Source organism: Wyeomyia smithii, chromosome 1, assembly GCF_029784165.1.
Source record: "Wyeomyia smithii strain HCP4-BCI-WySm-NY-G18 chromosome 1, ASM2978416v1, whole genome shotgun sequence".
Lineage (NCBI taxonomy): Eukaryota > Metazoa > Arthropoda > Insecta > Diptera > Culicidae > Wyeomyia > Wyeomyia smithii.
Window position 1 is genome coordinate 170,997,310 of NC_073694.1, and position 14,066 is coordinate 171,011,375.

General features: G+C 38.3%; 2 protein-coding genes across 2 annotated transcripts; one reads left to right on the plus strand and one right to left on the minus strand.

The window, feature by feature from the left end:
* Positions 1-3,581: 3,581 nt before the first annotated feature.
* On the plus strand, positions 3,582-5,408 carry LOC129726494 (probable cytochrome P450 9f2). Its single transcript, XM_055683282.1, has 3 exons — positions 3,582-3,905; positions 3,966-5,128; positions 5,186-5,408. The coding sequence occupies exons 1-3, from the start codon at positions 3,685-3,687 to the stop codon at positions 5,347-5,349; spliced, it is 1,548 nt and encodes a 515-aa protein (XP_055539257.1). The 5' UTR covers positions 3,582-3,684; the 3' UTR covers positions 5,350-5,408.
* LOC129726491 (uncharacterized) lies at positions 5,391-8,533 on the minus strand. Its single transcript, XM_055683269.1, has 3 exons — positions 7,988-8,533; positions 7,739-7,919; positions 5,391-7,681 (listed from the first exon to the last, which is right to left on the minus strand). Exons 1-3 carry the CDS (start codon positions 8,472-8,474, stop codon positions 5,437-5,439), a joined length of 2,913 nt encoding a protein of 970 aa, XP_055539244.1. The 5' UTR covers positions 8,475-8,533; the 3' UTR covers positions 5,391-5,436.
* Positions 8,534-14,066: the final 5,533 nt, after the last annotated feature.

Sequence of the window (14,066 nt, forward strand, 5' to 3'; positions counted from 1 at the left end):
GGCTCTCCGATCGATGAAAGATGATAAGCACTCTCCGTATTTCCTGGGGAAAATACGGGAACATTTGAGTGCTTTAACCGAAAAATCTACTCAGATTACCTTAGCGTGGGTCCTTTCTCACTGCTCGATACCGGGTAATGAGAAAGCGGACTCTTTGGCTAAGGGTGGCGCAACAAACGGTGATATTTATGAAAGACCAATTGCCTTTAATGAATTTTTCGCATTTGTACGTCAGAATACGATCATCAGTTGGCAAAATTCTTGGACCAAGGGGGAACTGGGAAGGTGGTTACATTCCATAATCCCCAAGGTATCGACGAACCCGTGGTTCAAGAGGTTGGATGTAGGTCGGGATTTCATTTGCGTGATGTCCCGGCTTATGTCCAATCACTATAGATTTGACGCGCATCTCCGTCGTGTTGGGCTCGGGGAGAGTGGTATCTGTGCCTGTGGTGAAGGTTATCACGACATAGAGCACGTTGTTTGGTCATGCCCTGTACACCGTGACGCCAGGTCTAGATTAATAGCATCCCTGCAGGCCGAAGGTAGGCAGCCGGCTGTTCCGTTCGGAATGTCTTGGCGAGCCGTGACCTATCCTACATGTCCCTTATATACGTTTTCCTGAAATCCATCCACGCCCCAGTTTAGTCCTATCCCCTTCCGCCTACATCCAACCAAACGACAAGAACACATAAACAATATCTTGGCCCAGCAGCGGAACAATTTTAATATGCTGCTTACCTATGGCAATGAAAACCATCAAACAGCAAACCTGTGCTTTTAGTGCAAAATATTCTAGCTTTAAGTTAGATTTAGTTTCAGCTCGTAGTCGGCAGCGAGGATAAAAAATTTGCTTTTAGTTATTAAGATACTTTAGAAAGTAAGCTACCAGATATAATTGGCGCCGTTAAACATTGGATTGTATTTGTGCCGTGTCAAATAAACTATAGATGAAGAAAAAAAAAACAGAGCAAAATGTAAAAAGAAAGGTGTAAATAAAATAAGGAAAGAGAAATACGTAACATGAAAAAGACATAAGTAAAATAAGGTAAAGCAAAAAAAAAGAAAAGAAAAGGCTTAAGAGAGTAAGGTAAACAAAAAATGAGTAATAGATGGAAAATAAATTATATTAAAAAGAAGGTAAAGAGGAAAGAGTGGAGAAAAAAATGATAAAAATGATTTAAAAGAAAAATATAACGAGATAAAGTAAAACGAAGATGTTGAAAGAAAATAGTGAAAGGATATGAATTAAGACGAAATAAGCAAAGAAAAAGACGTAAATAGAAATAAGTAAGGGAACAATGAAAATCAAATAGTAAATAGTTAAGAGAAAAATTAAAAAGAAAAAAGTTACGAGGAAGACGTTAAGAGAAAGAAGTAAAGCAAAAAAGCAAGAAGGGAGAACTAAAAGTAGAGAAAAAAAATTTGAGAGAAAAAAGTAAAGAGAAAAAATGAAAGGAAAAAGAATCATGAGCAAAAGGTAAACAGAAAATAATAAGAAGAAAAATGTTAAGAGACAACAGTAAGAAAATTTATTACGGTAAAAAAGGAGAAGGAAGCAAAGAGACAAAAATGAATAAAAGTAAAAAGGAAATAGTTATGAGAAAAAGATTTAGAGAAAAAGATGACGAGAAAAGAGTACATATGTACTAAAGAGAATAGAATAAAAATAAAATAGAAAGAAAAATTTAAATAGAGAGAAAAATAGAAAAGAGGAAAAAAGAAGTAAAGAGAAAGTAGAAAACATAAAAACATCAACGGCAAAAAGTAAAGTGGGTGAAAAGTAGAGTAAAATGAAGGAAGCAAAGAAAAAACAGGAAAAAGATAAAAAAGTAATGTCAAGAAAAACATAGAGAACAACGTAAAGAGAAAAAAGTTGAAAGAAAACAGTAAAGATAAAAAGTACAGAGAAAGTAAAGAGTAAAGAGTAAAGAGTAAAGAGTAAAGAGTAAAGAGTAAAGAGTAAAGAGTAAAGAGTAAAGAGTAAAGAGTAAAGAGTAAAGAGTAAAGAGTAAAGAGTAAAGAGTAAAGAGTAAAGAGTAAAGAGTAAAGAGTAAAGAGTAAAGAGTAAAGAGTAAAGAGTAAAGAGTAAAGAGTAAAGAGTAAAGAGTAAAGAGTAAAGAGTAAAGAGTAAAGAGTAAAGAGTAAAGAGTAAAGAGTAAAGAGTAAAGAGTAAAGAGTAAAGATTAAAGAGTAAAGAGTAAAGAGTAAAGAGTAAAGAGTAAAGAGTAAAGAGTAAAGAGTAAAGAGTAAAGAGTAAAGAGTAAAGAGTAAAGAGTAAAGAGTAAAGAGTAAAGAGTAAAGAGTAAAGAGTAAAGAGTAAAGAGTAAAGAGTAAAGAGTAAAGAGTAAAGAGTAAAGAGTAAAGAGTAAAGAGTAAAGAGTAAAGAGTAAAGAGTAAAGAGTAAAAAGTTAAGAATTATCTATGCGAGGTTAAATTTGAGATATAATGTTGAAATCGACAACTTTAAGGTTAAAATTTCTAATTATATGCATTTATTTTTAGTTACCAAATAGTAATTTAAACCATTTCTGTTTCAAATCCTAAATGCAAACTAAAAAATTGCTCTCATAAATGAACTAGTGAAACCTAGGAAGTGCACCTTAGGAAATATAGAGAGCTTTTGAAAAAAAATACAATTAAAAGTTGACAAATTTTCCTATATTTAAAAAATACTTCTCTTTGACATTCGAAAAATAAATGCCTTGTTAGCAACTACAAACTTGTATTATGGTTTTCGCCGCAAAAATTCAGACTTTTAAATCATTTGACAGTGCATTCACAGCAACATAAAACAAATATGATGTTTTTCCATCATCAGCGTTGTTTATTACATAACAGCGTTTCATCGTACAATGTTACCGTGGAACTGCGTCGATTTTTTGTAGTATTTAAAATGCCAAAACAATCTTCCCCTAAAACTAATGTTTGAAAACATGGAATTAACAGTGTCTCATGTATTTATATGCCAAGCTTTATCGATTAGGACCCAAACCAGGATAGGACTTGAGTACCCTATTGTCGTCCATTGAATTCATTTCACCTGCATTATAATTAACAATCATATAATCTGAGTTTTTATTGAAAACGATGTTACTTGTCCAAATGTTTCGTGAAATAGTCACACTGTGTTGGACTTGCTTAGAAATAACAGAGTAAAAGAGAACAGTTTTGCTCAGCTTCCACAATACATATGCTGTTATCATCGATTAAAGCTTTTTCTCCTACTCTCACTGGTTTCGACTCAATGTTGCCAGAATCGTCAATAATAACGATGATAACACGCTCTTGAAGCTTTGAATCGCAGAGAACACATTAGTGTTATGAGTAGATCCAAACTAAACAGCGCCCTCGAGCTTATGCCCGAAGTAAAGAGCAAATCACGGAACGGAATCTGGCATCAGTGCGAGAGCGATACCGCGCGGAGCAGCTGATTGTTGCCTAGCAACTATCTGGTCTTACTATGCTATGCAGCGTCGGTAAATGTTAAACCACGTGGTTTCTGTTCTCTGTTGATTGAGAAAGTCGTGCGCTCGGGAGAAGCTGCCTCTCGGGAGAGCGAAAAAAACCATACCGCTTTTTTTGCTGTCAGTTAGAAGCTTGTCTCGTGATGTTATTTTGCTGCTGCTGTTCGGGTGTGGACTTTGAAAATTTAGTGATTGCGGCTGATTTCCGGATCGAAAAATGAACACCGAAGACCTATACTGGTTCACGTTTATACTGGTAACAATCGTTGGATACTTTACGTTCAAACTTCTAACCCGGTATCGGCATTTGTTCTCCCTACGGGGCGTTGCCTACGAGAAACCGCACTTTATCTACGGAAATTTGAACGATGTCTTGAGTGGGAAGCAGTCCACTCTGGAGCTGGTTCAGGAGTTTTACATTAAATTTAAAGATGAAAGGTACGTTTAATTATGGTTGAAGTAAATGACTTTTTACTTTAGAAAAAGTATTCATTGCAGGTTGTTCGGTTTCTACAACTATCTCAGCCCAGTATTTTATATCCGTGATCCACGATTGGTACGCAAGCTGTGGGTGCAAGAATTCAAGCATTTCGCAAATCATGAGTACTTTTTAGATGAAAATAAGGATGCTATTCTGGGTAATCAACTGCATCTACTCAAGGATGATAAATGGAAGCAAATGCGGCAGATGCTCAATCCGATTTTCACAGAGAAAAACGTGGCACTGATAACTTCATTGGTACGGACTAATTCGTTGGATTTGGTAGATTATTTTAAAGCTTCCGTAGATCAAGAGCTGGAATTTAAAGGAAGCTTTCAAAAGCATGTGTTTAATGTGATCGCGAGCTGCGCTTTCGGGCTAGAATTGAATACCTTCAAGGATGAATCAGATCCATTCTGTCACATAGGAAGTTCACTGGTGTCTGGAAACAATCCGGTGCAGACACTGAAAACTATGATGTTCTATCTTTTTCCCAGTATAATGACGAAAATGAAAGTCCAACTGATGGAGTCTAGTCATGCGAAATATTTTTTGCGGATTATCCGGTCTGTATTGACAGAGCAAAAACGAAGCAATTTGAGTCGGCCGGACATGATACAGTTTCTGAAAAAAGTCAACAATGGGGAACTACCGCTGGATTCGGAGGACGAAGATTACCTTCAGATGCGGGACTTCTCTAAGCGCAAGTGGTCCGATGTCGAGCTGATCGCGCAGTGCGTAACATTCTTTGGGACGGGATTCGAAACAATGGTGAACTTGCTATCGTTTGCCAGCTACGAGCTGGCGGCTAATCCAGATGTTCAGCAACGATTGCTGTTGGAAATCCAAAATAATTTATCGGAAAATCCACTAACGTACGAAACGGTCAACCGGATGACCTACTTGGACATGGTGATCAGCGAAACCCTACGCAAGTGGCCAGCTTCACCCAGCTGCGATAGGCAATGTACTAAGGATTTTCAACTCAGTGAAAATGGTTTCCGGGTGCAATTTCGCAAAGGTGATTCCGTTTGGGTATCACTATGGGCGATGCATCGCGATGAGCACTTCTTCCCAGAACCCGAACGGTTTGATCCAGAACGTTTCGGTGAGGCAAACCGAGATAGGATCCGCAATTCGGGATACATGCCGTTTGGCTTAGGGCAGAGAAATTGTATCGGTAGGTGACAAATTACTAAAAAGGCGCTCTATTGCATTAATCTTATTTGGATTTTAGGGAAACACTTTGCTTTACTGGTGGCCAAAGTGACTCTGGTGGATGTGATACGAAATTTCGAGCTCCGACTGGGGAGTAAAATAATTCATCCCCTGCGGCTTGCAAAGGGATCGGTTTCTCTTGAACCAGAAGGAGGATTCTGGATACAAATAGTTCCACGATAGCATGTTTAACTTTTTCTGGTACACAAGAAATAAATACCAGTATTTTATATTTTTTCCAATCAGCACAATCTAATTTTTATTCTTAAACTACTCAGTCGACGTTCGTGGGAACAGGTAGGAAATCACTTGATGAAACTCGCTCGAGACACTTTTCACAAAGTTGGTCACAGTTCGTAGCATCGTTACACCCGGCGGTGCTTCGTCATTCTTTACTGTGCTTGCCGACGTAACTGGCGTGAAGGTAGTCGTTTTGTCCTCTAGAGTAATAACAGTGGAGGCATCGTTTTTCAGTATAGCTCGCCATCGACTAATCGGTTCTGTTGGCACCATATTTTCGTGAGATTCCTGAGAGTTCCTTAGCTGATGCAGATTGTTCGTACGGTCTGAAGACTCCCACGTGCGGGGGTGAAGCAGGGCGTTTCGTTTCGATCGCTGCAACTGCTGTTCGGGTAGTTCAACCGAGTCTTCTCGAACGGTATCATCGACGTACTCCTCTTCGCAGCAGTCGATGGACTCCAGCAACATGTCAACAATTTCGGCAAATCGCCGCTGGAAGCTTGTGCTGTTCATGAAAAAAGCTTCGATTCGATCGATTTCACCGGAATTTAATGATCGTTTTCGTCGCTCGTTGAACTCTTCTACGTGGGCACTTTCTCCGGAATCTTCGGGCATCATTGCAAGTGTAAGCTCTGAGGAGAAAAGTTGATCTTCACCGACCGGCGATGCTTCAATTTCCAACGTTCGACTTTCTACGATCTCTTCCGCTGGTTCTTGATAGTAACTGATTGGATCCGTCGAACCCGCATTGATAGATCTCGCTGTGGTTTCGGTGATCTTCCGCACCGAACCCAAACTCGGCTCAATTATTTTAATATCCTTTATATCAATTTCTTCATCCCGATTCCTTCCTCTAGCATGTATTTTTCTGTAATCGGGTAGACTTTCGAAGGGAGTGAACTCCGCCAGATCGATCTCAACTGGTAGTCGTTTGTTGAACGTGACCGGATGCTTCATATCCAAGACTTCTGGAACAATAAATCTCAGTTCCTCCTCACTGGGCACCTTAGCAGCTGTCGTTTTCACGCGTCGAGACTTTTTCGGTCGCCTTTCTCTAATTGAACCCACTTCCGAAGAGAGCAACTCATCCTCCGATCCTTTTGAAATGACCAGATGAACGTCCCCTTGGGGGAAATGGGATCGATTGTTCTCCTCCTCGCGACTGTTGCCAAACAACGGAGTTTGATTTCTGGTCTCGGCCAGAGAAGAGCGCTTAATTTTTTTGCTTGCCAACATTGGAGCTAGCCGATTGATGCGGCGAGTTCGTTTGCGCAGTTGGCGCTTTCCCCGGTCCCGCAGTGGACGCTTCTGTCGTTTCAAGCTGCGCTGGTCCATTCGTTTTTCCTTTTGTCGTACTACCTGCTGTTTCCGACGAAAGTTCTTCGTTTGTCGAGGCTCTCTAGCAGCGCTGTTTTTCGCATTGGTTTTTGCTTTTTTCTGCAGCTCACTCTTCAGCTTTCCTGCCAAAACGTCTTGCAAATTTTTGCTGAGCGATCGCTTTCTGCGACTTAATTGGGTAACGTCCTGCCGAGCGTGATCCGCGATCAATTCTTGCAACAACTGATCGATTGAACTTTCGAACCCGGTTACACTTCGGGCGTACTTGTATCGCAACTCCTGATAGTCGTCGTTGCACTCTCGGATGTTCAACTCGGGAATCACCCAGAAACCGACGGAAAGTGGCGGGAGATCAAGCCGGAAGTCTCTTCGCAGGGTTTGACGTTTTGTAAGCGGTTCCAGACTGGAGTTGAAATCGAATGTCTCATCGTTCAGTAAAATCACCCCATTGATTGCCGTCAAAATGAACTCCTGGATGTTCGCACATTGTTCTTTGACGTACAGTTTGATGTCGAACTCGATCGGATCGGAAAGGTGATTAACGGCCATCATCGTAAGCGATCCGTTTCCACTGCGACTGCAGTAAGCATAAAATTGCGAGCCCTCTTGTGAGGCCTGTCGGACGTCAAACACTTTCGATCCGATGGTCGTTCTGTGCAAAAGTGCCACCAGGTAGTTGAAGCTGTAGAACTGGATCTCCTCTCGGCTCAGAGATTTAAAAAGGGAATCGAAACCGTTGCGAGCTGCGTCTCCGAGCAAGGTGGCATACTGGAGACCATCCTGAAGGCAGGCTAACTCGCAGGTACCGTTTGAGCCCATGTTCGTTGGTAGTTTTGCATCTAGCCACACAGGAAGATGTGATCTAGCTGGACCCTTGAAGAAAATTTCACGCTGAAGCACGAAGTCTTTCAGCCGGAAATCGTTCGAAGAAGGTTCACTAGAAGCAAAAAACTCTAATCAGAATGTGTTCAGGAATCCACTTATGCTGACCTACAAGTTGACAGCAATAGCGTCAGCAATGTCATCCACGTGTAGGTTGAAGTATCGCGCCTGCTCCACACCGGCAACCCTCGGGCTAACTTCGGAGGCAACCATTCCCCAAAAGTGGAACGCCCTTACGATCAGCTGCAACGCACGCAGATCTTCAACGTATTTTACTGCATTCGTAACGCTGCCTATAAAACGAAAACCAAACGCACTAAATCGAAAAATCATTCTTCCGTTGTTCATCACGCGGACTTACCATTACCCAACTGCCAAAGGCAGTCCTTAATACCGAGCTTATGCGCTACGGTTAACGTTTTCAACGCATGCTTCGGCTTCCAGCTAGATTCGCTATAGTCCAGCACGAAAATTGGAATCACTCCAACCTGTTCCGCCCAGTCATCGAAAGCTTTCCACCCGTTCGGGGTCAACTGAACCAGTTCAGCATCGCCGTTCGTTTCGCTCGAGCCGTCCATGTTCAACAGCAGCTGATCGGAATCACTGAAAACTTTCACGTACATAGGCCCCACATTTTTGGCCATCTGAAAACTAGCGTCACTAATCGGATTGAGAGGACCGTCGAACACATTTTTCGGCTGTGCCGAAAAACACACGAACTCCTGACTGATGTAGTTGATCACGTGTTTCGGATTGATCACAACATTAATGACACCGTCTTCTTCGGTGCCGTCCGCTCCGCATACCAGAATCGCCGGCAACAGCAGCGCTGAAATGCACAGCCACATATTTGTTCTACACGCGATATCCGTTCGTTGACTGTAGCTATTCGATCGAACTCTCACCAGCAACTGACGCTCGCCCAGTGTACTACCGCGACCGAGTAGACTTATAGATGACCAGCTGCTACTCGGTGAGTCTCGCGACATCAGCAAACATTTCCCTCAGCCAGGCCACTGCCGGAGGACAGTTTTGCTGAATTGGGTAAAAAAATAACACAACGCTGCTGCAGCGGTAGTGTTGAATGTTTTCCGCAAAGAAAGTCTACTGGTTTGTTTATGTGACCGTATTGTTATGTAACCTGAAATGACCTACAAGCTTTAGTAAGGCGACATCCTTGACTTTACCGAACTACTATCTGGCATCTAGTAGCGGCACGCCATTTAACTTTGAGGATTTTGGTTATGCAACACAAATACAAAAGTTAAAGCTACTTTTAATTCATCATTGAGCATTTTCACAAAAAAAAGATATGATGTAAAATTTTCACATAATTACATCAGCGAGCAAGTGTTGAAAAAAACGATATATTTGAAATGACTTCTGAATCGTAACATTTATGACTAGCGTCAAAAGTTTGAAAATTTCATCAGAATGTTGAGTCAAATATAATGAATAAAAAAGGAAATCGACAGAGCGCTTACAGTATCGTATTTATCAAGACATTATGAATCATAAAACTCTGGGTGTTGACAGTAAAAAGAATGAAGAATAAAGATTACAAAAACAGATACAAAGGATAATTTGGATTGTTAGTTTGTATACAAATTGATAGTTTCCCCTTTTAAAATTTTTGGAATTAGAACTTAATCACAATTTGCATTGGCAATATTAAAAGATTTAGTACTGCTATGTTTCTTTTTGTTATAGTATTATACGACAATTTTGTTTGCCATACCAGGAAAATAAGCAAACTTTTCATCTAAAACAAACTTAATTCACTAAATGTGGCTTTGAATATAAAATCAAAAAACTTCATGAAATACTATTAATAAGGCTGATACAAATTTCGAATTCTTTTTATGTCCAAGGTTATCAAAGTTAGCAAAGGGGGTTGCAAAAAATAAATAACACCGAGACGAAAAAAAAGAAATATCTTTGATCAAAGTTTGTGTGCAAGTTATGACGTTTGTAACTTGCACTCAAATAAATGTTGAAAAATAACACTTTATTATTATTATTATTATTATTATTCATTTCGCTTGCCTTTTGACGACACTCTCGCTGTCACTGGACTTGTTTGTTACAATTTATGCTGTCGGAAAATCAATAAAATGAACAAAACGGTTTGAGCTTTTTTTTTTCTTCCCCTTCCAATATTCAAGATTTATGAAGGGGGGGGGGGGGGTTTCATAAAATGAAAATGAAATTTGTAACGGCCTAACTACAGTCAATAATTGAAATTGTTCTGTATGAATCTACGTGAAGATACCAGCAATGTCGGTCACGCGGGGCGTCTACAAGCTTTTTTATAGCAACTCGTTCACTTGCTATAAATAGACAAATAGGCAATCTAACGGTTATGTGCACGTTTATACTACGTTATAAGGTAGGGATTTTAATCTGTCCAAGAAAACGGGCCTTAAACTTCTGAATTTTAATTAATTTCGACAGTTTTAAAAATGAGGACGAAACCTCCGTTTAACCACAGATAACAGACATCCAAGCTAATTTTACTTTATGTGTAAAAAGACGCAACGGTTTTTTTAGCATGTCGCAATACGCAGTATTGTGGCGCTAAGAGCACTTAGTGGTCAATGATTCGATAAAATACTCTTCCAGCTATTATCGATATTAGTGCAATAAGAAACGTTGCCGTTTTTAATGTAGAAATTTTGAGCAGTCGTAATTTGTACATAATCGACAATTTTATTCAATCCCAGTTTATATTTGCGGTGAATTTGTTTGCTTTAGTGTTGATATGAAAAAAAATATACAAACCTCACAAAAACAGTGTTATATCTTTGCAAAAACAGCGACTCTACTATTTGTGAGAATTTTCATGCATCTGGCAGCTTTGACTATAATCACTAAAGTGGTTAAAGTCGCAAGTTGCAGAAAGATGTCGTTAGCATTCCAAACGAGTAAGAATTTGAAATGTTACACGCGATTTCTAGAGTTTTTTGTTCTAGCTTGTATGTTAGAGTGGCCATTTTTGAAACATCATGCGATTTCGATGAGCGCCGGGCGGAAAAAGTTTCCTTTTTACTCCAGAAATCAGCCATGAAAATTTGAAGTTGGTCCGAGTTCATTTAATGGACCCACAAAACGCTTATATTTGATAAAATAGATTCTCATAAGAATTGCTGTTTTTATCTCTTTATGAAGTTTTTTGCCTTAGTTTCTTGAAATAGTTGTATATTTTGCGTCGAAATACTCTTTAATCATAAAATCATATCATTCGGGATATTCACAATTTACGTAACGCTAAATTTTAGCAATTTTGAATACCTTCCATCCCTGAATAACACAATTTGAATGACCTCTTGTATTCGTTAGAGGATTTGAAGATGCCATTCAGTGATTATATCCCTAGTGAATCGTCACAATCGGATTGATGAAGCAAAATTATGAAGATTATCAAGAGCTTTTTGTATGGATTTAATGATAGTTTCAGTATTATTATTATTTTTTTCTATGAAACAGTTCAGCACTAGTTATCTAAATTCACTAGGACGGTGATTTTTTTAATATATAGTCGGTAGATCTCATGTTGATCGAATTGCAATTCTTATGAGTTACGTTGGAACAGAAAAGTTCTTAGGCGCGCTTAAAATTGATTTAAGCTCGGGCAAAAATATCGCCTAAGAAGTTCATAATACGCTAGTGGATTGGAATATTTCGGAAAAGTTTCGAAAACTAACCAATATTACTTGTCCTCTTCATATCTATGAACTTCAATGCAAAATATATTACATGGAAAAAACATCGGACCTTAAACACCTTTCTTCAACCATTTTACAAGAGCTTCAAACAAAATCATTCACAGCTTCAATGATCCAAATGTTCGCTCGACATGGTTCGATGAAGATTGCAATCAAATTAAGCAATTTTATGTAATCAAGTTCGCGGCTACTATGAAGTGCTCTTGGAATTAGCATTCACATTTCTTGGTTTTAAAGCGTTTTTTTTCACTTATCACACGCAAGATTCATGGTAAAAAAACGTTTATTGCCTGCGAAAATATTTGCTCTGATAACACTGTGCTACAAATGAAAAAAAATTGCAAGAACTTCTGAAGTGACCTAGTGTAGGTTGTAGGTCTTGTTGAGTGTAACATTCGCTCATACTAGAAATTTTCCAAACACCCCCAAAATCTGAAGTTATGGTCAAAATACGTTTTATTGGACCTCAGCGCATATAATATTTTTTAACTCAGTCATTTAACAACCGATTTTCAATATTTAAGCAGTTTTAGAAAGAAGACAAATAAAGCTTTCAAAATATATACAGGTTTGTTCTAATATCAGTAAAACTTGTTAAGTTATTTGATTCTCTGTATGCCTGAAGGGCACTGGGTACTGAAATGCCACTGCGACATTCTTGCTGATTGTCTTTTGTGGCGGGCCCCGATTGCTGTGCACAGGTTACGGATTGTTCGTACTCATTGATGGAGTAGAACTGTTTTGTTGTAAACCTGTACCCCAATTAGGTACAACATAGTTGATGAAACTAATGACCTGCTTGGGATTGGAGCTCCATGCTTGGTATGGAGTTAAAAGGTAACTTCCTAAGAAGTTGTACCAAGAGGAAGCAAGAGCTTCGCAAGAGCAAAGCAAATGCTCTGAACTCTCTGGTTCAGATTTGCAGAATCGGCAGGTGTCGTTCAACACTACGCCGATTTTCTTTAAATGATAAAAAGCGGGACAGTGTCCGGTGAGGAGTCCCGTGATTATCCGTAGGTCACTACGATTTAGACTAAGTAGCTTTCTGGCGGTTCCAGGGTTCGGATAGATAAACTGTTTGCCTTGTCTACAACCCTGTGCCTGTTGCCATTGGGATACTATTTCTAGCCTTTCCCAAGTTAGTAGTTCGCTTTTGATAGCGGAAATGGACGTACCCAGAAACGGCTCGGAGCCAATAAACCGCTGAGCTGATCCCTTTGAGTTTAAATCTAATTTTTTAGACTTTTCCACGCAATTTATCAATTTAATTTTAAATTTGCCGTCTATTTTTGTAAGAAACACACCACAAATACACTATAATTTAAAAAGTATATTCAATTCCGAATCAAATGAAAGAAGTTTTGTGGACATCGGTTGATATTTGGCTATGTTATTATGCATTAAGTTGAAAATTGGAGTTGTCGACTAGCGACATTCGATTTTACTCTCATACCATACATTATACTAAACGTCGGAAATAGTGCGCGCTGTATAGCGCATCTGATTTGTTATACAGCGCATTACTTCCGACGTTAAGTATAATGTACGGTATGAGAGAAAAATCGAATGTCGGTAGTCGAAAAATTCGACTTTCTACTTGGGCGACAATCTATATTTTTTAAGAAAACCAGAATTTTTGGCTTCTGCCGGACAATTATTTCACGGAGCTACAAATGATGAAAAAATGCAAGAACTTTTGATGTTACTTAGTATAGGTTGTAGCTTTCGTCAAGTGTTACTTGAGCGTTTACTTAGAGTTTTTCAAATACCCCGAAAATTATAAGTTATGGTCAAAACCCTGTTTTTTACCTTAGCTCACATTTTTATGTTTAATACGGTTATTTTTCAACCGATTTTTTATATTTTGGCTATTTTGGAAAGGCGAAAACTAGAGCATTTGAAATATATAAATATTTCTAAAAAGTGTACTTATATGTGATGAATAGTTTGAAAATAAATATGATGGTTAATGTTATTTTCAAATTTTTAAATTTATTCACAATTTTTCATGGAGCTTCAATTGCTGTAAGATTTGGAAAGTTTTTTTAGTACCAAACGAAAACAATAGGTGTTGTTAATGAAAATCTGTTAAAATGTGGCTGAGAAATGATTTGATGAAACCTAAGTATATGGTGGAAAACATAAAGTCATATCTCAGCCAAATTATTACAGATTTTCATAAACAACACTTACTGTTTTCGTATGGCACTAAATGTACTTTTCAAATTCTACAGCAATTAAAGCCTGGTTATTACAAAAATGTGTGAAAAATTGCCAATAATATTTATTTTAAAACTATTCATCACATATTGGTAAATTATTCAGACCTATTTATATGTTTCGAGAGTTCCATTTTTGTCTTTCCAAAACAGCCAACATATAAAAAATCGGTTGAAAAATAACCGAATTGAACATAAAAATGTGAGCTAAGGTAAAAAACAGGGTTTTGACCATATCTTATAATTTTTGGGGTATTTGAAAAACTTCAAGTAAACACGCAAGTAACATTTGACTAAAGCTACAACCTACACTAATTCACATCAAAAGTTCTTCTGGTTTTCTTAAAAAATATATAACTAAAACAAATATCAACCGATTTTCACAAAACTACTTTCAATTGATTCGGAACCGAAGATACTATCAAAATTATAGTATATTTGTGGTATGTTTCTTACAAAAATAGACGGCAAATTTAAAATTAAATTGAAAAATGGC

Excerpts from the sequence above, each read along its gene's own strand:
- LOC129726491 (XM_055683269.1), bottom strand. The coding sequence starts at position 8,474 with ATGTGGCTGTGCATTTCAGCGCTGCTGTTGCCGGCGATTCTGGTATGC. Across the intron at positions 7,920-7,987 it reads CCTTTGGCAGTTGGGTAATG|GCAGCGTTACGAATGCAGTA; the intron begins GTAAGTCCGCGT and ends TTCGTTTTATAG. Across the intron at positions 7,682-7,738 it reads GACGCTATTGCTGTCAACTT|TGAACCTTCTTCGAACGATT; the intron begins GTAGGTCAGCAT and ends TTTTGCTTCTAG.
- LOC129726494 (XM_055683282.1), top strand. The coding sequence starts at position 3,685 with ATGAACACCGAAGACCTATACTGGTTCACGTTTATACTGGTAACAATC. Across the intron at positions 3,906-3,965 it reads ATTAAATTTAAAGATGAAAG|GTTGTTCGGTTTCTACAACT; the intron begins GTACGTTTAATT and ends TATTCATTGCAG. Across the intron at positions 5,129-5,185 it reads AGGGCAGAGAAATTGTATCG|GGAAACACTTTGCTTTACTG; the intron begins GTAGGTGACAAA and ends TTTGGATTTTAG.